Source organism: Pygoscelis adeliae, unplaced genomic scaffold, assembly GCF_000699105.1.
Source record: "Pygoscelis adeliae isolate BGI_AS28 unplaced genomic scaffold, ASM69910v1 Scaffold172, whole genome shotgun sequence".
NCBI classification, from domain to species: Eukaryota; Metazoa; Chordata; class Aves; order Sphenisciformes; family Spheniscidae; genus Pygoscelis; species Pygoscelis adeliae.
This window is the reverse complement of record NW_008824338.1, coordinates 3804312-3828408: the sequence shown is the minus strand read 5'-3', so window position 1 is coordinate 3828408 and position 24097 is coordinate 3804312. Positions and strand designations below refer to the sequence as shown.

The 24097-nt window shown below is 39.5% G+C and overlaps 1 protein-coding gene across 1 annotated transcript in view; it reads left to right on the top strand.

Moving 5' to 3' along the window:
• The window catches only part of MAP3K5 (mitogen-activated protein kinase kinase kinase 5), a 76490-nt gene that overhangs the window by 23724 nt on the left and 28669 nt on the right, over window positions 1–24097 (top strand). Inside the window, 5 exon segments of the mRNA XM_009319141.1 lie at window positions 6012–6171; window positions 8315–8468; window positions 11290–11397; window positions 16780–16829; window positions 22621–22816. Coding sequence (XP_009317416.1) covers window positions 6012–6171; window positions 8315–8468; window positions 11290–11397; window positions 16780–16829; window positions 22621–22816 — 668 coding nt within the window.

The following is a 24097-nucleotide window of genomic DNA, read 5'->3' as shown; positions in this document are numbered from 1 at the left end:
TGTGAGGTTTCCAGAATGTCTGTATTCATAGAATCATAGAATCAAGAGTTGTTCGGGTTGGAAGGGACCTTTTAAAGACCATCTAGTCCAATCCCCCTGCCATGGGCAGTGACATCTTTCACTAGGATCAGGTTGCTCAACCTGATCCTGAACACTTCCAACAATGGGCAACTTCCAACACTTCACAACTTCCCTGGGCAACCTGGTCCAATGTCTCACCACCCTTGCTGTAAAAAAATTTTTGCTTAAGAAGGAAGAATTAAGGTGTCCGTTTTGTGATTTTGCTGGATTTGAGGAGAGTGCAAAGCCAAGATTAGTCAGTAATACTTTCAGGGAAGGTATGGGAGATGGTGGTGGGGGTTGTAAAATATATATATATATATCTCTCTATATCCTTTGCAGCTGGCATTCTTCTCCATGAATCTGTATAATTCTTGACTTATTGTAAAGTCTTTTTTTTTATCCTTCTGTCTCCTGAGGAGGCTGTCAAGTGAGAAAGAAACAATGTTTTTCACTCCACTGAATGCATCTGTAATGAGCCACTGCTTTAGTTTAGAAGTTAGGTGTGCACTGTATGTCTGGAAGTTATTTTCTAGATAGAGAAGTTTTTTGAGTGTGAAGGTCAGAGTGAGATGGTTACTTTCACATAGATAATGGAAGTGAAATTGAAATTCTCTGGTATGAATGAAGGTGTTCATTTGGATGTGGTAGGCTGCAGAAGAGTTGCCCCAACTACTGCATTTGCCCTTCCGTGAGTGGGTGAGATTTTGCTTTTTGGGTCGGATAGAATACTTTTATCTCCTACACTGAAATTTGAATTCTTGTGCCAGTGTAGGAGGTAAAAATATATGTTTTACTTTCTACATAGCATTTGCAAATATTCACTCAGCTGGCCTAATTTTAAATCAGATAGTTTAGCGAAGCTGGGCTATATTTATTGTGTAGTTTAATTTGAATCCTTCCATTTCAAAGAAACTTCTGAATTGCTCACAGGCTACAGCCAACTAGATTTGGACAAATTAATTGTACGGATGAAATCTGGGTGTTATTTGTAGGGATCAGATGTTTGGTATCATCTTCTCGTGAGTCTGTCTAGTGTTGTTTTCCCTATTGTTTGTATGGAGAATGTTACAGAAATTAACGTTCCTTATTACTTAAGGTTCCGTCCACGGCTGATGAGTGATTTAGTGGAGAAATATCCAGTAGCTATTTGGTGGAAGGTTGGTTGGGTTTTTTTGAGCGGTTGGTGTGCCTCTCTTTATATAAACATGTACTTGGTGTCTGCTGAAAACCCTTGATATAGCAGCCCCTCCTGTTATCTACTACTGTCAATCTTTCTTATTCTGTTACGGGAAATATTGTCAAAATACTTTAAGCCTCAGAATGACTTAGCTATTTTCAAACAAGTTTTCAAATACATATATAATATAGACCCTATGTGGTCATTGATCTCTTGCTGATAAGACTGTGGTCACTGTTCATAGAATCATAGCATACCAGGTTGGAAGAGGGACCTCAAGGATCACCCGGTCCAAACTTTCATGGCAAAAGTATGGTCTAGAGAAGATGGCCCAACACCCTGTCCAGCCGAATCTTAAAAGTGTCCAATGTTGGGGAATCCACCACTTCCCTGGGGAGATTATTCCAATGGCTGACTGTTCTCATTGTGAAAAATTTTCCTCTAGTGACTAATCGGAATCTCCCCAGGAGTAACTTGCACCCATTACCCCTCATCTTTTCCATGTGACTCCTTGTAAAAAGGGAGTCTCCATCTTCTTTGTAGCCACCCTTTAAATACTGGAACATGATGGTAAGGTCTCCCCTAAGCCTTTTTTTCTCAAGGCTGAACAAACCCAGTTCTCTCAGCCTTTCTTCATACGGCAGGCTTCCCAGTCCTTTGATGATCTTTGTGGCCCTTCTCTGGACCCTCTCCAGCCTGTCCGCATCTTTCTTGCATAGCGGGGACCAAAACTGAACACAGTATTCCAGGTGTGGCTTGACAAGCACTGAGTAGAGTGGGATAATGACTTCTGTGTCTCTGCTGGTGATGCCCTTGTTGATGCAACCCAGCCTGCTGTTGGCTTTCTTTGCCACAGCAGCACACTGTTCACTCATATTGAGCTTGTTGTCTACCAGGACCCCGAGGTCGCTTTCCACAGAGCTGCTCCCCAGCCGGGTAGATCCAGCCTGTGCTGCACTCCTGGATTATGTTTTCCCAGGTGCAAGACCTTACATTTGTCTTTGTAAAATGAGGTTTGTCAGCTGGCTTGAGTTGTACTAGATTCTGAGGATAATTCAGTATTTTCTTTGTCTTGGCCTAAGGTTAATGTTTTAAACAAAAATAAGCAAAACCACAAAGGTTAGAAAAATGTTTTGATTTATTTTTTTCCCTGTCCTGAGAATCTCTTATATGTGTGTCATTCTTTTGTTGTCACCTCTTGTTGAGATCTGTATGTACAAGACCATTCATTAGCAGTGGTTAGATTTGCCTGGCAGTACTTTCAGTTTGGTGTCCACCCGCAGCATTATCTATAGCACACAGAAATTAGATGAAGTCTGTCTTCTGGTGGGAGATGAGGAGAGAGACCAGAGCAAGCTGGTTGAAGTTCAGTCCAGGTTATATGGAAATGATATTGGTAGCTTGGGAAAGACTAAGGAAGGATATGGTCCCTAACAGCGCTTCAGAGGGTGCATGAGGCTGTAATTAGAAGATGCATATCTCATTACATTGGCAATAATGTAATAATTCTGGTAAAACTAAGAATAAGTCCAGTATCCAAGAGAATTTTTACCAACCTTAATCAGATCAGAAAACTTGCCTTCTGAAAGTTCCTACCTCTACTTGTCAGATAATAGTTCGCAACTAAATGATCATGTGAAGCATTAATGAAAATCCTCCATTTTCTAAATAGCATTATTTTCTAAATAGTATTGCTTTCTTAACCGTACAAAATTGGAGAACTTTGAGACCAAAATGGAAATGCAGTGCTTTGCACTGACAGTAATGATCTCTGCAGGCTGCGCAACTTTGACACACACAGGATCTTGTAATACGAATTGTTCTGTCAATATTTGAGCAAGGAAAGCAGTTTATTTATAAAGCCTTCATAGTAGTATGTAACTGGTAATATCTACTGACTGTGTCTTATTTTCTTCACAAGCTGTGGGTATATTCTTGGAATTATAGAAACAATGGCTTTTCTGGCATTAATGGTTCCTCTATTTTATTTATTTTTAAGGCAAAGTATTTTTTATAAAATATACTGGAGTTCAGCTGCTGCTTTTTTTTTTTCCTCCCCCCCTGTGAATGCCAAGTTTATGATGGAAGGAGAGGATGTCTTGACATTGCCTGGATTTTCTTATACTCTCAAAAAACTTTTAAAGATGGTGAAATCAAAATAAACTAGGGAAGAGAAATACAAGGAGACCACAAACTCAGAGTGGAATTCATGAAGGTGTTCACTTTGCATGTTTGCATAGAAAGGTTTTGTCGTCGTGTGTCGTGTCCCCCCCCTCCCCCCCCCAAGACCAAACCCATCTCTATGAATTAGAGTTACAGTCTTTTGAACCTATTGCTCATGTCTTTTCCAACTTGCCTTTCAGGGATAAGTAAGTTTGTAAGATGAGCTTTTAGAGGAAAACTCACTCAGCAAACTAGAGTGAGTTTTAGCACTGAGTACCTCATCTTTCACAGAAGAATTTGATGAGAGACTGATGTTGTTTTCTCTAAGGTAATAGGATCCACTTCACAGAATACCTGGATAAAACTTCCAGTTCGTCCAGACTACATAACAATAATGATTCCCAAACTTGGTGTCCTCAGATATCATTTCTGCTACGCATCCATCCTTTCTCCCACCATCTTCCTATAGCTCTCCCTTATTCCGTGAGCTGGGACTCAAAATCCTTGCTATCACCAGTCTTACCCTCCTAACAAGCACTTCTCCCTGCCGTGCCGGTAATCCTAATCCCTCCCCATGTGAGCTGCACTTTTCATCAAAACCACACACTCGGTTTGTACCTTGCTTTGGCTCTGTTCTCATGTCTGGAGCGCTGGAGGGTTGTGATGGGTGGGTTCCTGCAGGTGCAGCGAAGCATGGCAGAGTATGTAAGCCTGTGAACTGGAGACCAGTGCTGCTGCTTGCTGTGACAAATAGCTTGTGATAGCTTGTCAGTGGTCACCGCAACTGTGAGCGCCCTTGCCCAGTACTCAGCAAAGGCCCTCTGCACAGCTAAACTGCTCCCTTTCCCCTTCCTCCCAGCAAAGGTATACCCATCTGAAACGATTCATGTATCCCTGTGATACCAATTCCTTACTTCCCTCGTGATGAGGTCACATTCAAAGCCTGTGGAAGTTAATGTGTGTCTATCTGCTCTTGTACGTTGCTGTCATGTGCATGCAAATGTTTTAGACATTCTAGCAGAGCCCTTCAGCCTTTGAGGATATTGCTGAGTAGTGTTAGTCTAGGGTCCTGGGGGAGATTAATTTTTTCTGTTTACTGTGTTGTGTGGATAGCGTGTAGGCTTTGGTTTCTAGAACCCAACTGAAGTTGAACACATTTAACACAAATTCCCCCTTCCTGTCCTACACTGACAAGTGTAGGTGTACATCCTCAAGCGGTCTCTTGACAGTGTGCATGTATATAGCACCCTGGCTTAAAGCCTTGCAGAGCTGATACACACTGCTGTACGTTGTGGAGTTGATGTACACTGCATCATGTCTCAGGTAGATCTGAGATATTTTGTAAAATCTACTGTGTTTTCTCCTCTTCAGGAATAACTAAACAAACTTCTTTCCCAAGAAGCTAACAAATAATGGTTTTATATGATTTAAGTATTATTTTGTTCTGTATGTTACTCAAGGATGACATTTCTTGTTAGCAAGAGAGCACAAAGTGTGAAATACAGACGTGAAATAGGCTATAGACCACTTGGATACAATTTCACATTTTAAAAACACTTATTGTCTGATGTTGATAACATAATAATGTGAACAACATGCGAAAACAAGATAAATTTTGTAGGCTGAAATGTAGCTGATGTAATGATATCCATTTTGGTTAGATTTATTGCTGCTTCCAGCATGAAGTTTAGTCTGCTAGCTACTTAAGGAAGGTTAAGGAAAAAATAAAGATCAACAGTTGCATTGAAATTTCTTGTGAATACTCAGACTTAATATCAAGGACAACGGAAGGTGATGTGGGAGGGAAACTGTCATAGTGGGGCAGTGTGGGAAAAGTGAATAAAAGACTATGGTGGTGAAGAGGCTTGTCTTGTAAGCCGCAAATTGTTTTATTTGCAGGGGACGGTGTAGCGTATCTCATGTTAGCTATAAATACGTAGCAGCTAATATGAACTAAAAATCATCCTGAATGCCACAGGGAAATATGTAGTTCTCGGAAAACTTAGCAATTCAAAATAAAACCTGAGGCTCTCCATAGTCTTGAGTTGCTGAGGGACTTATGAATATTAATAGATGTCTTTCATTGGGGTAGGACTTGCGGCAATTAAAAGAACATCACTGCTGGAAGAAGCCCAGTGGATCATCTGTTCCTTCTGCATGGGACCTTGTCTATAAAGGTAAGTTTGGGGCTTGGGGCTTGTAAGTCAAAAAAACAAAGCAGAAAAAAACATAATAGGTGCCTTATTCAGCATCTGTTAAGTTTTTACAGCTATGTTGTGTAGCCTAAGGCCCCAATTTACCTTTACAGATGAGGTCCATGCAAGAACATAGGTAATCCGACTGTGGCCTTGTCCTGACAGCGATGTCTTAAAGTTCCTTTCTTGAGAAGCCTTTAGGAAGAGGGGGAGGGGAAAAAAAAAATCTGCTACCACTTAGGGTGTTTGGAAGGCATGTAACATTAACTGGTAAGTATGATTTCCATCTTACTTCATTAAAATGGAGAGGCTACAGTAATTTAAGCAATTAATTGATTGATTCCAATCAGGGAAGTGGTTATTTTAAAACTGCATTAATATGTTCCTGTGACCTATTATTCTTTTTACTACAGGAGTAAAGATCAGCAGCCTGCTTGGTAAAAAGGGGAGCTTGGAGAAACTGCAGAGCTATTGGGAAGTGGGATCTTTCCTGGGGGCCAGTATGTTGGCTAATGACCATATAAGAGTGATCCAGGCTTCAGAAAAGCTGTTTAAGCTAAAGGCACCAGCATGGTAAGGTGATAAATGAGATCACATACATTGCTATGTAGTAAAACATTGGACTCCTTCACCTTTCCAATTCAGCATCGTATTTAGCTGACAGGAGATTGGTTTTGTTTTTTTAACAGATTTTGCTGTCTGTGTGTTGTTTCACTGCACTTTTACCCAGACAAGGGACTCTCTTCCCCTTTTGGTCTTATTCAGGGGTAGATTTGATACGAGTCTTTAATTTGATGTCTGAGAAGGGCAGATTCACCATTGGCTGCAGGCTCTTCTGAGGGCAAGAAGGAAAGGAGGAGTTGCTTGTAGGCACCATACTTCAGCAGTTACATTGCTGAAGAGAAGTGGTAGTGGCATGTGAGTTTAGTCATAACTGCCTGAAAATTTTTGGGAATGCAGTCAGCTTGGCTAGAGAGGCATGGATATGCCTTGGAATGCTGTGATGGTTATTGCACATACCAGCTGTTCTAGGAACTTGAACATGAATGAGCTGTATGGTACAAGTTGCATCTCATTATGATTGAGAAGAACGCAGATTAAAGTCCAATTAACAGAAAGGTTATAAATCTAGGGTTAAAGACAACCCTGCAGACATCTGTTACGCGAAGGCCAAGAGTTGTGTGCTCTGACAGCAGGCTCCTGGCACCTGTTCTGCTTTGGATGTAGGCAGCAAGTAAGGACCAGTCACCTCCTCATCAAGGGCTGGGATCCCGTTAGCTGGGGAGAACCAAAACTCCCTTCTGACTAAAAAAGTTGTCACTTTGCCAACTGAAAGAGTATAAGTCGCAGCCTATGTATTTTTGTCTTTTTATAAAGGCTAGAAAGTCTGTCTCTGAAAGCTGATCAGAGGGGAATGTATGTATGCGTGCTAAAATATGGAAATGCTAAACTTCTATATCAACATAACATAGGAAACTGTCAAAATTGAGAGCTCTAATTTTCTGACCAAATATTTCATAAATGCTGTTTATAGTGTATTTATCTGCAAGTTTTCCATTTTTACTATGTGCATGTTTTGCTGAGAAGCTGGATAGCGCTCTCTGGAAGTCTCCTGGTAGAGTTTTCTGGAGTTTATGAATGTGTGGTTGTCAGGATTTTATGTACCAGTGCCTTTGGGGTTTAAGTCTGTGGATCAAACTCTGAAAGTACAGCACACTCATTTGTGCTTCAGGAAGGATTTCTCCTGTGAGCAATTCCTTCCCAGTCCATTGCCTGCTGTTCAGCAGAACCCACTTGGTGCAAAGGGGAGTAGATATGGTGCCTTAAGCCAGATATCCCCATGGCCTAAGAAGGATGATTGGAAAACGCACAGCTATGGAACTGTTCCCAAAAGACACTCTGAGTTTATGTTATACCTTCTTGTCATAAGCCTGAAAACAAAATTACCATGAATAGTCTAATTGTGATAAGGTGGTAGCTGTGATAAATCCTCTTTAGGCATGCGTATCTGATTGCAGTAGTATTCATAAAAATTGCATAAGATTATTTTTACAACTTTTTTCAAAAATGCCAAGAGAAAGCAATGTTATGAGGAGCCCCATAAACCAGCCCCAGAAAGTAGAACAGCAGAGAGAAGGATGATCTGCATTTAGGGGAGACATTCAGCACTGCTGTTGTCCTTCCCTAGCAATGCCAAGAGGCTGCTTAGCGTAACTGTTGTCATCTTCGTAGGATAATCAATTCCAGAAGTGTCATGTTTTAGAAATCGGTGTTAAACAGCTGCCAATGCAGATTCAATACAGAAGACAGAACAGTGTAGAAAGTTAAACTAGTGGACTTTTCCGCTGAGTTTTTATTTGAGTTTGATCACTACTGAAACAAGTTTGACATAGGCTCAGTTTGGTCCATAGGTAGAGGATTTAGCTATTTCATGAAGCTTTCGTGGTTTAAGATGAGAGACAGTATATGGCATCAGGAATAAATGCAGGAAGGAGCGTCCCAGAACTCATTTGTATTTCAGATTACTAATGTAGCAGCTACGTTTTCAGTTCTAAATGGGGAGTTGCTATTATTAAAAGCAGTCCTAGAGAACCAAAATCTTACTGGCTGCCTTGCTGTTGCAATGGTGAATGCTTCAGCTGTGATTAAAGGCAGACACATTAGTATTTACAAACTGTATTAAATTTACTATCTGTGTATGCTTGGATGATCACAGGTACCTGAAGTCTATTGTAGAGACTGTTTTGATATATCAGCATTTTAAGAAACTGACTCCAGAACAACATACGGCCAAACAGGAACTTGTGGACTTCTGGATGGACTTCCTTGTTGAAGCCACAAAGACAGATGTGACTGTAGTTCGATTTCCAGTAAGTGGTTGTTTTGTTGTGGGGGTTTTTTTGGTGGGTGGTTTTTTGTTGTTTTTTTTTTTTTTTAGTAAGTTGTGACATGAAGGAAATGGACACAAAACACTGCTTGTTTTCAGGTTGCCAGACAATAAACTGCTTGTCCAGAAGAAATGTATTTGGCCTGCATATTAGATTGGTTTTAATTGATTGCACGTGGCTACAGTGTGTTCCATATGAAAGTAATGAGGAAAAAAGTCAAGATAGAACTTTGCTATTTAGTGCTTGCTACTAATGGGTATACTTCTAAAGCAAACCTTTGCAGTGTTTTCCAGGTGATACTATATCAACTACATTATGTTTTGAAGAAAAGATACTTAATTTCAGTCTCTTTCTAGCTCAGCAGGCTTTGCACACCCTACTGCCAATCAAGCCTGTGCTCTGTTAGAGGTTAAAAATCAGCCCAAGCAGTCAGAAATCTATTGTTCCAGCTACTAGGCAATGTATTTCAACAATGTTGCACTATAAGTATAGATATACTTTTCTGATTTCTTCCACAAACATTTTGCTGAAAATTTTTATTAGACATCCTGGTGTTGTACAACGTCCTGAAAGTATACTGTAAAAAGATCTTTGTTCCCTGGACATATTAACTGTATATGTAAGGGAAATAATGTCTTGGCTTTATTTTAGCTAGCCGTGAGCAAATACAGCTTTTTGTTTGAAATAGCAGTTGCTATTGCCTCCCAGATACTTGAAGTGCATACTGGTTGTTTTGTACAGTTCTTTTGGCTTCTGTGTGTAGATGGGATAATAAACCATAAGGAAGACTCTAGTGTTGAACAGCAAACAGCTTGAGGCAGCGAAGTGAAGGCAACATGAGACTCTCTAGGGAGTCTGGTTCTCCTTCTCCGAGGAGAATGGGCCGTAAAGTTTTGCAGGGAAGCAAAATATATTTTGAATCCTCTGTTTTTTGTAAAAGACAAGGCCGCGTTCTTTTTAGATTTTTGATGATGAAACGGAGCAATTAGATACTTAAAATAGACTCTGACTTCTAAAACTGTCCAAGTCAAATGGTTTGGATTTTTATTAATATTATGATCTCTCATAATACAAAAATTCTATTTGTGCCCATTCAGAAGGAAAATCACACCGTTCAACAAGTCAACAAAATGAAACACAGTAACTTGCTTTTCCCTCCCTTCTCCCAGATTCTTGCAAATAATTTATTCTAAAAGAAGTTTTTTGCAGATTTCCTTATTGTGAATTGTTCTCAGAGCTTGCACTTAAGGAATTCACTGTTCATCGGTACTAGCTTAGCTGTCAGTTACTTTCTTATCTGGTAGCATCAGTGTCATCAACCTCTTCTCGGCCTTTAGAGGAAGAAATGAGCCAGCTTGTGGGTGACTTGCTATAGGCTAAAGACCCCAGTTTGTGAAATGATCTAAACCAGACTTCAGAAATTATATGTGTCTGGAGATGCCAAGCGACACATTTGAAATCCCACTGGTCATCGCTTACGGAGTTAAATGCCTAGATACTTTTCAAAATTTGGCCTTGCTCTTCTGCCAGTGTATCTCTGTCCTCATTGATTCTGTAGGAGGGGGCATGGCTTAGATTTGACTCTAAGCCATGGCTCTTTCCAAGACTTTCTGCTTAGGTGTTTATGTATTTATTTTTTTTTTAAATGGATGTAGACCAAATTGCCCCAGTCAATCATTACTTCCTAAAGCAATTCTTTGAACTCCAAAAATTTTCAAATGAGAAATCCTGTATCTTGGATATTTTGAAGATGATGTTAGATTGGAGCTTTTATGGGAGAGAGAAGGGCAGAAGAAAGGAAGGAGATTATAATTTGTTAACCATCTTTAACTTTTTTATAAATGTCTTTCAGCTAAACACTAAGAGCTAGAAATCTTCCTGTGCCTGCTGCAGTGGAAGAGAGTATCTTTTTCTTGAATTAATAACAATATTTACGTTCTGAAGAATGAGAATACCTTCAACACAGGCAATATTGATTTGGTGTTTTAGACATCAGATTTTAACCACTGAAAATCTAAAATAAATAAATAGTTCTAATGAGAAACCACACTTCTTCAAATAGCCAAACTTTGTTGGCTTTCTCCTTTTAAAGCATGCTGGAAGCTTTAAAGATCTGGAAGTAATTCTGGCAGAACACTATTAAAGTGGCAGAGTGTCTGGCTTCATTTACTGAGTGGTTCTGTTAGACTAAATCTCGCTGCATTGCATCCCATCTCTTTTACATGATGGTTCTAGTTTTTGTTTCACTTATTCCAGGAAACTTTCTATAATCTTTAGCTGTCAGCCTCTTGCAGTGGTGCTTGTTGCTTTTGAGAAAATAATTTGATCTGGTGGCTACAGTTCACAATAGTCTAAATCAAAAGCAGTTCAGTCTAGCTCTGATGTATTTTTCTGATTTACCCAAATGCGCTTGTGTGAAAAGATGCCAAAGGTATACCATGAATCCTGTCCACGTGGGAGATGGATGTTCTTGAATGGCATTGCAAGAGAATGAATTGTGACAGAAAGATTTCAAACTCTGATAGTTGTCAGAGAAGTCATTTGGAAGCTGATATGTGCTACCAATTGACACATAATAGCCTTACATAAAAAACTAAATTAAAATTGGCTTTTTTTAATTTTTTAATCTTAAGTTACTGTCAGCCATACTAAACTAGCCCAGTACCTAAAATTTTACCTTTCATTCTGTTTCCCCTGTTTTTCCTGTTATGGTACGGTGACAGAAATAGTTTTAACAGATTTTAATACTTTTTAAAGTTCTACGTGTTTTGTACTAATTCTTAAAAATTATTTTTTCTACAAGGTTTTAATATTAGAACCAACAAAAATCTATCAGCCCTCATATCTCTCCATCAACAGTGAAGCCGAGGAGAAGACTGTATCTATCTGGCATGTGCTACCTGACGACAAGGTATACCATGGTGTTGTCTGTGGTTGTAACTTTTTTCACAATTTGAAAGTATGCATGGTACATAAGGCATATAACATGTAAACAGTTGCATCTAACGATGGATTCTGCAAAGGAGAAAAGTGTTTTAGTAACACTGGAAGATGCTGTGGACATATGTTGCCATGCATTTTTTAATTTATTTTTTTTAATATGGCATTCTTAATTTTTTCTTTAAGTTTGTCCTGTTGTTTAATGGATCTTTTGTCTCCATCATTTTTTAAAATAACTTGCATCTTCTTTCAGGTTGTTTTAAACCAGTGTATAATGCACAAGTCTGTTGCTTAAGATTTCATAAGTAATTTACAATATACTGTCATCAAACAAACAATGTAGCATAAAATTATTTACACAAGCAGAACTGTCTTCTTCCTGTACTTGCAGTATTGCTTGTCAGCTGTGGTAAATACTCCTTTAATATGAAAGTAATAGAGACTGGTGTCTTAAAATAGGAGCGGAATCAATCAAAAGCCGAAGAAGTATTTGGCAGAAGGATAGATATGCTCAGAGGTCTAGAAATTGAAAAAGCTGGGAAGTCCTTATGTCAAGGTGTGAGATAGCCAGACGTATTTGGAAAGAGCTTAGAAAATCTGGAGATGCAAGGGGAGAGGAAAACCTAGAATGGTTATTGCATTCTGGGATGCTTAGGAAGCAAAATGTTGGTCAGAGTGAAGACAGGAAGGACATCGTAGAACCTCAGAGAAGGACGGGAGCACGGAAACATGCGGGGAGTACATGAAGAGTGAATGGAGGCTGAGTCAGCTGGAGGCACAACACTGGAGATGGTGCAATTTGTAAGAACTAGCGCTGTTCATTCTTCTGTGGCAGCATTTTGTTTGCCTGCAGGATAGGACAGTGAAGACCTATTTTTCAGGTAATTCATCCTTCAGCTTTCGTACTTGTAGCCTGTTAAAGGAGAAACATTTTTGCATGCAGAATATGTGAGGCCCTACTGCTTAGAATTTCTGTTGGGAGTTCACGAGTAAATGTAAATGGACAGTGGCTGAAACAGCATATTCAGAGTACAGCCTGAAATGTTTGCCTAGACCAATGAATTTCTGTTTATTTGTGGTTTAATCTGACTGATGTTTCTCCAAGTAGGCTCAGCCTCTGAGAATAATATAAAAAACAAATTTATGCAATTCTTGGACAAAACCAAAATTTAACACACAGTAAATAACGATTTGTCAGTACTGCAAAGTAAACCTTGCTATTGTAAAATATCTGTTCGGAAAGTATTTCTGTATTCAGAACTTAAGTCTATTTAGAAACTACTTGTACATGCATTTTTTTGTTTGTTTGGTTTTTTGTAGGCTTTTTTTGTGTGTATGTAGTTCACCTCCAAACAATGCTTTCCATTCTATTAAGTGGCTTATCTATAGTATAAGAAGGAACATAGGACTATAAGGAATTTTTCTGGACTATTGAGTCCTGTCCACCTCTGTTGCAGACACTCTTGACATATAATGTTTCGCATAAAGTGATCACGCTCCGTCTGAATACTAATGTAGGTTTCACAGATGACCATTTGTGCTGGAAAGTGGTTTGAGCATGCCACTGCACCTCTAGAAGAGCCTAGATTGGAATACTGCTGGTGAAGGAGAAGAGCGTTACTTTAAGGCTTCTAGTCTGAATTTGTTGCCATTTCATACTTATTTATTTTGCTAACACAGTGTTTATGTTAAGTGGTTCCTTTCTCTCTCTGATGTTTACCTTACAGTATTTTTAAGAAGAATCCTGATATCTCTTAGTGGGCTTTTTTGGTGGGGTTTTGGTTTGTTTGGTTTTGTTTTGTTTTGTTTTTAGCAAAACAAGTAGGCTTGGTGTACTGACCCTACATGGCATCTCATTGCCATGACTTTTTATGTTCCAGTTTGAGTTAACCTTACTTGAGCATGTGCACTCATTCCACAAATGGCATTTCATGGTGCATTCATGTATCTTCTAGCTACTGGGATATTTTGCTTTATACTTTCATCAACGGCCTTTTTCATAGCTCTGTCACTTGACTGCCCAGTTGTCCTGTGACTGGGAGAAGGATTTGGATGTATTAGTCTGTACCTGTTCGGTGTTCAGTGGATAGCTATTTTGGCTTTGCAGAGTTTGTAACATTTGCTTTGTAGTGTTTTCCGTTACTGTAATTATGTTGTTCCATTTTTAAAGTTTCTTTACATTATGTTATACTTTTTTCTTTTTTTTCTTTTCCCCCTCCTTCCTGATTTGGGGAGTGTATCTCTGTATTTTCTGCGGTTAGTGTTTTCCTATTTTTGCTGCCCTAGTGTTAATCAGTAGCATTAGACAAGGTCAGTTTTAAATGCACTCCCTAGTACTTTTGCTCTGGCCAGAATCCTTACTGTGGTGAGCTTATTCAGTCGCCCGGGATCTGATTGATCCTCAGCACAGGCATCCTTGCCCTGAGAGCCATAATACCCATCAAAAGAATGCAATGGGCAATTTGGTAGTTACCTCTTCAGCTGCACAATCACAGTCTGTTTTTGCAAGTTTGTCAAAGTCCTTAGAATCCATCAGTGACCTTACAGGGAGAAAAGGGACTAGACAAATTTGGAGACGCCAGCTTCCTTTTCGGTTGAATATAACCAGTATAATATTTGTCTTTGATAAGAGATTTTGTGAAGGAAATTGATATATTATCTGTCAGCCCACTGCGAAGAGGAAGACTCTTACTTTGGTCCTTACTAGGGTGCAAACAGGCATTTTAGGGGCCGATTAACAAGCAAAGACCACCTATCCCTACTGCAAGGGCAGGTTAGACAGCTGGGTTTGGAAACTGCTTCAACTATGCAATTTCAATCTGCCTGCCGTAGGTCTGTCAGAGCTTTACCAGCTCACGCTTTAGATTTCAGTTCATTTTGGCTCATAAATTAATGGTTTTACTTATTTTTCCAAAATTCAGTCAGTGCTCGAAGGATAAGAATTGTGAGTTATGAAGTGTATGAACTTCCTTTCATGCACAAAGAAACTGAATTTCCATTTCAAATCCAAACCGGGACTCAGTGGAGCCTGCAGCCAGCAATTTTGTAATAAATCAGCAAATGACAGTCAATACCAGGATAAATAATGTGGCCTCTTCCTTTTCCATGGCTTTTTTAGCAGCATATCTTAATATTTATGCCTTTAATAATACCAAGTTTAACACAAACAAATGCCTATAAAAATCAGATAGCGTTATATTTTGTAGAACGCACGTTACCTTTGCCTTGCAGTTCCCTAATTTTAGCAGCCCTTTCCGTGTGGGGTTAGAGGAATGCAGCAGTACTGTTGCAAGTTTGAAATGGAACAGCCTGTCTCTGTTTCGCGTTGGCTTCTGAATCCATTTTGAGTTTTGTTTTGGGTGGTTGGTGGTTTTTTGCCTAACCAAAGAACAGACGCTGAATTTGGATAACGTGCCTGATATGTTTACTCCAATGTATTCAAAACTTGGCAAGATCATGAGGGACATAACTTTTATATTATTTCATTGCCTGAGAATATCGTGTGGTAAATGAAAGATGTATGAATCTGTGAGAGATTAGTTGCATGTAGATGACAGGTAAAACCCACAATACTTATGCTTGTAATGTTTCTTGAGCATTTCTGCCTGTCAGGACATATATTTTAACTTATTTAGATTTTAGATTATTCCCAATAGTGGGACTTGGACAAGTACCAATAGCTGAGCTCCAAAGAGAGTTTCCAAGCACCGAAAATTGGAAAGTGGTAGAGTTTCTATATGGAGGGAGGAGTAAAAGACAGTGCAGACACACCCTCCTTATTAGCAGAGAGATTGAGTTGGTGATCTCCCTTCGTGCAAGAGAACCAGGCAACTCGAATAGTAGTTTCACAGACACTTCACACTAGCATCTGTTGGTACCTCCACTTCAAGATGCAATCCCACCTTTTCTTAATATCAGACTATTCTCCTGTCCTTGTACCCAACTGGAGAAACCCTTCCCCTCATTTAGCATTGAAGAGATATTGGAGTTACTGCTTTGTACTTTACAATTATAATAGTGTGAAGCTTGTACTTCAAGAAAGATGTTTGCTTGTATTTTTGGTATGTTGTGTTAGGCATTTTATATTAGCATCACAATCTTCAATGTGATTTGAGCAGGAAGGAAGAATTGCAGAGGACAAAATTGATGTAGGAAGCCTTAAAGAAAGCTGTTACAGCTGCGAGAATAATTTCCTCTATCCTTTGCTGCACATTGTGCAACTATTTTGGCAGTGTATCTGTTCTGACTTCTGTATGTCACTATTCATGAAATATTTTGTAAGCTACGCGCTTTCACGTCATCTTTTGGAATACATTTGGTTATGTTTGTGTTTGACACTATGCCCTTATGCTATAAATTACCTCTTGGCAAGAAATGTCTCTGTGCCTTTTCATTGCTCAGGTCACTAAAATGCCAGATTACGTTCAGCTCTAGAAAGCAGAGTTTCTTCAAATAGGTTGCTCATTGTGGTGGGACCCCAAGGTTGCCAGGACTTTGAGGTGGTATAGTTCTACCTTTTTCTGAAAGGAGAATGTTTTCATGAGAAGATACAAAAGGCTTCTGTTTCCTACAGTAAAGTTTTTATTAGAATATTAATGTAGAGCAATATGACTGGCTACAGAGAGAACTTAGTTCTGCTGAATGTGACAGATGTAAATTTTAAAGATCTGAAAATAAGTGAGGCCTGGCCCTTTGTGTTTTCGTAGGGTGTCGTCTTTCTTCCAGCCTTGTTTATTACTCCGGCAGCTCTGAGGGGTTTTGGTGCATTCTTACTGCTCTCTTCTGGATCCTTAGGGAAATAGTCTCTTTTCTGTTTCTTTGGACATTTGGCCTTCAGATTTGCTCCTTCCCTGGGCAATTCCTTCTGCTTTCCAAGAATTTCCCACTTTGCTTTCCAGCGTCAGACTTCCCGCTTGTAGCGCGCTCTGCCTGGTCTAGCACAGGCTAGGGCATTGAGCATGCAGAGCAGGCTCTTGTTATTCTCGGAGGTGGATTCTTTTTCTCCCCGCTTTCCAGAGGGTCGCACGTGACCCCAAGTTCAGCACCCAGACCAGGCTATACCGGCAGCCCTTCTGAGCTGCTCTTTTGCATACTTTCTAAAATAGTACGTTGTGTTTGCAGAATAAACAGTGAAGAAACAAACAACCCAAACCTTCTATCTAGAGCTTCTGTCCCTTTGGTTTTGGGTGAAAAAAAACATGCCCTGAAGAATAACTGTTGAAAGGTAATAGGCTGTTACAATTCAAGTGTTTCTCTTTCCACCTCTTGAGTTCCAGGCTAGAAGATATGCCTACTGGCACTTCATTCATAAAAAGGAATGTTTTATTTATTTATTTTCTTCTGCGTGTTACAGAAAGGTATCCACGAATGGAACTTCAGTGCTGCTTCTATCAGGGGAGTAAGGTAAGTTTTTTCCCTTTCACGTTTTGAAACGAAAAGAGTAATTGAACGAGTATTGTGTTAAGTTGCTGCTGTGGACCTCGGTGGAGTAACGGACACAGAATTGGAGTAGAGTATTGCAGGTACTTTCACAGGTGCCCTGCTCTAAGTGAAGCCCCGGGAGTCTTTATTCCAGATGCAGAAATGACTGCTTGCAGGGTTCATTATGTAAAAATTAGCAAACATAGCCCGTTAAATAAAAAAAACTAGTATTTTCTAAAAGTTGGTAGTCACATTATACTAATTAAGATTGAATTAAAATAACTGCCAATGTTTCATGTCATCTTACCTGAGTTCTGTCACAGCCAGAAGCTGTTTGGTGCACAGAATACGTAAGCCAGGAAGTAACATGTGGATGCAGAGCGGGAGGATATGAGAAACTGCTAGGATCAGGGTGTCTTGCAGTATCGCAATTGCTTACCTGTTGTTGGGTTGTGGTGTGAGTGTGTACGTTTGGGGTTTTTTTTGTTTCTGTGTCTGTTTATGGGTACGGCAGCAAAACTGTTTCAGAGAAGGCCCGTAAGGAGAGGACTCCGTCGACGCAGAGTGGTGGTTAGACCACAAAGTAAAAACTTGAAGATTGTTTGAGAGCACAGAAAAGGGAGTCAATAGGAGAAGAAGGAGGAAAAAAAGAAAGAAGAAGGAGGAAAAAAAGAAAAAAGAAGGGGGGGGGAGCGAGAGAAAGAAAAAACAACCCCAAACCTCCCAAAGATTCGTGTGGAGTAGGTTAACATGGATTAATAAATCACAGGATCAGGAATGGCACGTGCAAGACTGGCTTGACTGCATTAGAAGAGGACGATGTTATACGTTCGAGGCCACCTTTCTTTTCTTCAGTACTCTTCCCTCTTTGGGACGGCACTTGTGAGATAATGACAAAGGAGGATACTTTGCCATCTCTTTAGTTGGTTTCAGCAAAATGCTTTGTCTACTAGGGGGACTTCTTCTAGGAAGAATTCTTTACTGGAGGGGGGTTTAGTCTGGATTGTGTGCCATATTGTCAGTAGAGAACAGCCGAATCTGAGCTAGTGAGTCTGCTCCGCTAGCCCAGGTTGAATGTAGTGTGAATCCTGTTTGGCAGGGTCCAGCCTTGCAATTTGTATCTTCTGATAGTAAGAAAGGTAGTGTTCTATCACTGCTGTGACCTCTTTGGATCAATTCTTCGTCTTAGTCTCATTTTTTTCCCTAGGATTTATCTATACTTTGGCATCCTGCAACTTTCCACTTCGGTGTTTGCTTTTAGTGTAATTTAAAAAAAAAAAAAAAAAAGTAGTCCAGAAATCTTACATTTCTTTAAAATAGTCATTGCTCTGTTCTAATAATAACTGTTCCATACACACAAAGCTGTTGCTATGTCTGCAGTATGTTTTTGCACAGATGGATGATTCTTTTCCCTTCCAAAAAGTAACTTAAGAAAACAAACTGTCAATAGGTGCAGAAATTCAGTCCTGTGGGATTCAGCTTATTTTAGGCAAAAATGATATGCTTAGTTCAGTCTGGTTTGGGTTTTGGTTACAGTATGGTTTTGTGTGCTTCTAAAAAAAGAAAAAAAACCCAGTATTTATTTATTGTACATAAATATTGAATACACTCCCCACCCCCCCTTATTAAACCATGCTGGGGTCAGTACCATTTCTGGTGTACCCTCCTGCATTTGTTGTTTAAACTGTCAATTTTCGTTTAATTTGTCAATTAAATTTCCAATCTGTTCATCTGGACAGATGTCTAAAACAACTTGGAAGACTTTACAGTGAGCCAAGAGTCACTGTGAATTCTTAGAAAACTCTCTGGCTGCCTCCATGAGGATCTGCAGGGGGAAATCTTTATCTTATGCAAGTGTAAAACTGAATAAGCCTTTTCTCTTTTCTTTTTTTCTTTTTTTTTTTCCCCTTCCAAATATATGCAAGTTTCTGATCACTTAATTTGTCAGTGTTTTTCAGGTTTTTTCCTAGTTTTATGAAGGCAGGTATTCTTTGGGGTGGGACGGCCTTCAGAACCAGGCCTGCTTCTAATCTATTTTTGTATCCAGACTATTTTTGGCTCCTTCGAAGCTCCTAGACTTAAAGCAGTCTAGGAAGGGGGAGTTCCTAGCTTTATGAGGATTCTCAGCCTTTCTAGACTAGTGAAAGCCAGCTTTAGAGGTGCAGCCTTAATGTACAAGGCAGGTCTTTGTACATCTTGGAGGCTTTTTCAACAAAGGCCTCCATAAATATTTACTGCATTACATAAGGAGACGGCAGGTCTGAAGAGACATCTAGCACTGAAAGGGCTAATGTTTTTGGTAAATACTTCAAGGAAGTCACTGAGGGGTCACTACTTCTGTGTGCTGTGTATCAGCTGGTGTAATCAATGTCTTATTTCATGCATAATAGAGTTCAGCTCTCAAGAATTGCAAAGGGACTTGGAAAGTACATAGAGCTCTCTGAGCAGCACAGTGCTAAATCACGCTCTGTATGCAGGGAGTCATAGTAGTTGGGTTTAGCTTAACAAACTCATTGATTAGCAGTTCGTGTGCTGATGTAAATTGTCATATGCCTTCTTGACCTCTTACACACATGTTTATTATTGAATCAGGCCGAAAAGTACTGTTAAGGTAAAGTAAAAAGTACTTAAAATTATTTTACTTTTAAGTGCTTTACCTTTAAGTACTAAGAGTACTTTAAGTACTAAAAGTACTTAAAGGTTTCATCAGAGCTTTTGGAACATGGCTGCTACCCCAAGGCGCTTTGCATCTTAGGTTATCCAGAAAAGTCCGTAGTGTTCTGCAGAGCTGACATCATATGAGCAAGAAGATACTATCTTTATTTTTCTAATTTAAAAATAAAAAATAAAGTAGCAGACTGAAGTTGCTAGTCTACAGGGTGGCTTTTTCTCAGTGTTCGGGACAAGCCCTGGATTATGAAATAACTGCTACTTGTGGTGTTTCTGTAGGAGAGTGCCTCAGAGGTCATGCTGATGAATGTAGTGTTAGAAACAGTGAAAAAGTTGGATTCAGATCTGCATCCAGTTTTCTTCATAGCTTAAGAATTGACAACAAGGATGTTTGTCTTCCATCCCAAGTTCTTGGAGCTTGGAATCTCATCAGACTACTTAATTAGGACAGTAGGAGGCGTCTATACTGCTACACTTCTAGAAAACAGACAAAGGTTCCACGGAGCTGCTTTTCTGTGGTTGCTGCCAATGCTCAACTGTTTTATCTGCTGCTTCATCTGGAAGTATTAGTAAGCAGTAGTTACAGCATTTGCAGTATTTCTCATTGACTAAGTGGAGTTCTGGATGCACACGAGCTGGGCACAAGGCCACGCTGCATCGTGCTTCCCTGTTTGTCTTTGGAGTTTCCCAAATTCAGCCCCAATTCTGCTGTCTTAGAAGTCGGTGGGTACTATGTGTGCTCGGGAACTGTCAGAATGAGGCATTTCCTGAGCAAATTATCCTAGCTCTTTTTATAACTTGGTATTTTTTAGTCTTACTTTTTTCACTTTAACAACTTTTTTTCAGGGAAGAAAGCAACATATAAGCAATGTAAACACTCACTTAAAGGCCTTAAATATTTATGAATTTGCCTGCCCTCTGTGTACACTCCACATTCTTTCCCTTTTATTCACTGCTGTGTTAGTCAGTGGCACCTGTGCATGTCAGGTTGTCCTGGTTTCGGCAGGGATAGAGTTAATTTCCTTCCTAGTAGCTGGTACTGTGCTGTGTTTTGGATTTAGGATGGGAACAAAGTTGATAACACACCGATGTTTTAGTTGTTGCTAGGTAATGCTTACACTAGCCAAGGACTTTTTAGTTTCCCATGCTCTACCGACTGAGAAGGCTGGAGGGGCACAAGAAGCTGGGAGGGGGCACAGCCAAACTGGCCAAAGGGACATTCCATACCATGTGACGTCATGCTCAGTGCATAAACTGGGGGAAGCTGGCCGGGGGGGGCCGCTGCTCGGGGACTGGCTGGGCATCGGTCGGCGGGTGGTGAGCAATTGTACTGTGCATCACTTGCTTTGTGTATTATTATTATCATCATATTATTATTATTATCATTTTATTTCAATTATTAAACTGTTTTTATCTCAACCCACGAGTTTTTCTCACTTGTGCTCTTCCAATTCTCTCCCCCATCCCACCGGGGGTGGGGGGAGTGAGTGGCAGCGTGGTGCTGAGTTGCTGACTGAGGTTAAACCACGACACAGGTTTAAACTGACATTTTAATCAGTAAAGTGTTTAAACTCACATGGAAGTTGAAATGAACAAGTAATTCTCTTAATATCAGTTACTCCATATCTGGAGAATTTACCTATATGCTTGAAAAACTTGAATTAAAAGCTAGTTTATAAACTGGGGACAGTGACTGTCTTCCTAGATGTGTACATTAGTTGGCACTTACAAATTTTTCCTAATGTAAAAATAAATGGCTCGCCACACTCAAAGACAAATATTATTCTAATGAAGCTCGCTTTTCTCATAAGTTGCTTTATGAAAGGCAGGCCCCCCAGCTTGTCTAAAGAGCCATTTGTTTATCAAAAGTTACAGGGCTCTACAATAGAGGAATCATAAAAGGAAGCAAGGATCAGACAACCTTAGACAGCTATTAAAGGTTGAAAATTACAAGTATTTCCTGATATTTAAAGAAAAACTTATGTTAATCAAATCATCGATCCTTTGGCACAACATAGAATACTGTTCCGCTTTATTTTGCTATAAATTAATTAAAAACATGATGGCTATGTTGATCCAGCTAAAATAGATTGATTTCACGAGGACTGTGGATTTGTCCAGTCCTTAAGAATAATCTAAGGAGACTTAATTTGTCTTGGTTTCTCAAATACTGTATTATATTCCCTTGTAAGACCTCTAGCCATCTTTTTTTTTTTTCCTTTTCTCATATAGTAACAATCAATTATACTGCATCAGCTTGACACCTGGCACTCAACATGTGACAAAGTTACAGAAAGAGCTATTTCAACTAACGTTTGATATTTTCTATAAGGAGCACAGTAATGACATGCACATAAAACAATTCTGGTGAATGAATACCTTTGCAAGAGCTGCAGCCTACTTGGGGTAGAAAACTGGCAACGGTACCAGAGTTTGCACCTCTTCTGCTCTTTTGTTGAGACAGCTATGCATCCATAAGAAAATGGCATACCTACTTTTTCATTACCTTTGTTCTCCTGCTATAGCAGATAAAACCTAAACTGAAGAAAGGCGTGGGTGGGCAAGGGTGGTAAAGTCATTCACCTCATTCTTTGATGCTGACTTAATTTTAAAATGTTTTTCCAACTTACTGTCAATGGACCAATTCACAAGGAACCAATCAGAAATTTTTGTATTCAGGATTGAGCTGTGGCTGATTTCTAAAGCGGGAAGAACTCATGATTTGAGTTCAAAGTCCAGCTTTCTAATATGATCCTGAAAGGATGTTTCATCCTGATTGCAGGAATGGAAATTAAGGGCCTTACCTAAATGCACTGAAGGCAAAAATGACTCAAGGCAATGGAAATAATCCTATTAACGTCTTTGCTCGTACTCTTTCTTGGGCAATGTGTGGACTAGGGGGCAAGCTGAATCATAGCAAACAGCAGAATGTGAACTTTGGAGGATACAAGAGTGTAATTTTACAATAAGGAAAAACTATGGCTGCTTGGGTTTAATCTGGTGCTTTCCCATATTAAATGGGTTGATCTGTATGGTTTGACATAGCTGGTAGAAGTCCAAATGCATCTTTCCAATAACATGTTCTGCTTGGCTGTTCTTTCAGCATTTCGAAGTTTGAAGAACGGTGCTGTTTCCTATATGTGCTGCACAACTCAGATGACTTTCAAATCTATTTCTGCACAGAACTTCACTGCAGAAGGTGCGTCACGCTTGTTATTTCCAAAAAAACCCGGCCTGTGATGGGGTAGATGGTGTCTGCATGCACAAGAGGGACTGACTGTTTCAGAAATATGGTGAAAGTTGATCTGAGGATCCTCATCTTTCATGTGAAAGCTTAGTACTGTAGTGCCCTGGGGGTGTATGAGGTTTGAAGGGTCTAAGTGCAAGCTCAGACAAACATCAGAAACAAATATGATTACAAATTTAATTTTTTTTTTTACACACTTTGTGGGATGATTTTTCTAATACTTATCATATTAAGGCTTACTACAAGTGCTTGTTGCCCCCAATCCAACAAAGCATCCTAAACTTAAAATGGACTTTCTGAAGTGGGAACATGTGGAGTAACAACAAGGTCTAGTCAAGATTTCTCTTTTACTGTAACTAAAATTTTATTGACGATCATGAAGAAGCACACTTGACTTCCTTTACATTAGCATTGTGTTTACATAAATAAGATTGTACCAGTATCCCTACAGGAAACTTGGCAAGGGTTTGTTGCACAAAATTAGGGGTGTCTCAGATTCTCTAAGCTGTGTTTCTGCTCCATAAGCTTGAGGGCTGTGGTCTTGAATTGATCCAGAAGGCATTCCCAGAGGAAATCTCATGTCTTTTTGTGCTAAAATGGCTGCAACTTTAACAAAAATCACAGCGGTACTCCGTATTAATGGCTGTGGCCACCTCCCAGCCCAATCCCTAGCTTGTCCTCTGATCCATTCTAGTTCATATAGGTTCTTTTACTGTGTTCATTCCTCTTCGTATCTGAGCATTTCTTAGAAGACAAGTAAGCAATACCTTAGCATGACATGGTATTAGTACTTAGTACTACTTCAAAGGGGTAGAAGTCATATGTAATAGTATATTTTTTTAATGGGAAGTTGTAAAATAGACCCCCTTTTCATTCAAGCAAAAACTTGAAGCTAACCTTCCTGCACTGCAAAAACTCCTCCAAATGTAGGCAAGATTTCTAGGCACTCCTCGTGATGCTTCAGTGCTTTTATTGGACATGAAGAAATGGTGGTTTAGGATGAGAATTTCACCTGATACATAGATTTTGAAATATAAATTCCATTAATAATTTCAAACATCACGGATGTCTTGCACATGTAAAAAGAGTACATAAAAGAAGGAGGAGAACTGGAGATTTTGACTGTTAATTCTCCATGTAAACAAAAATATTTCCTTTTTGCTGACAAACAAACTTTTACACTGAGTTTATACTTGCTATACTTAAGTTCTATTTTGGTTCATTCATTACTTCCGAGAGAAGTGTTCTCTTTATCCCTATACTGTCTCAAGTGTGTATTTGCTTTTCCTTCCCCCCCCCCCCCCCCCCCCTTTCGTGCTCTTTTTGTATTCTG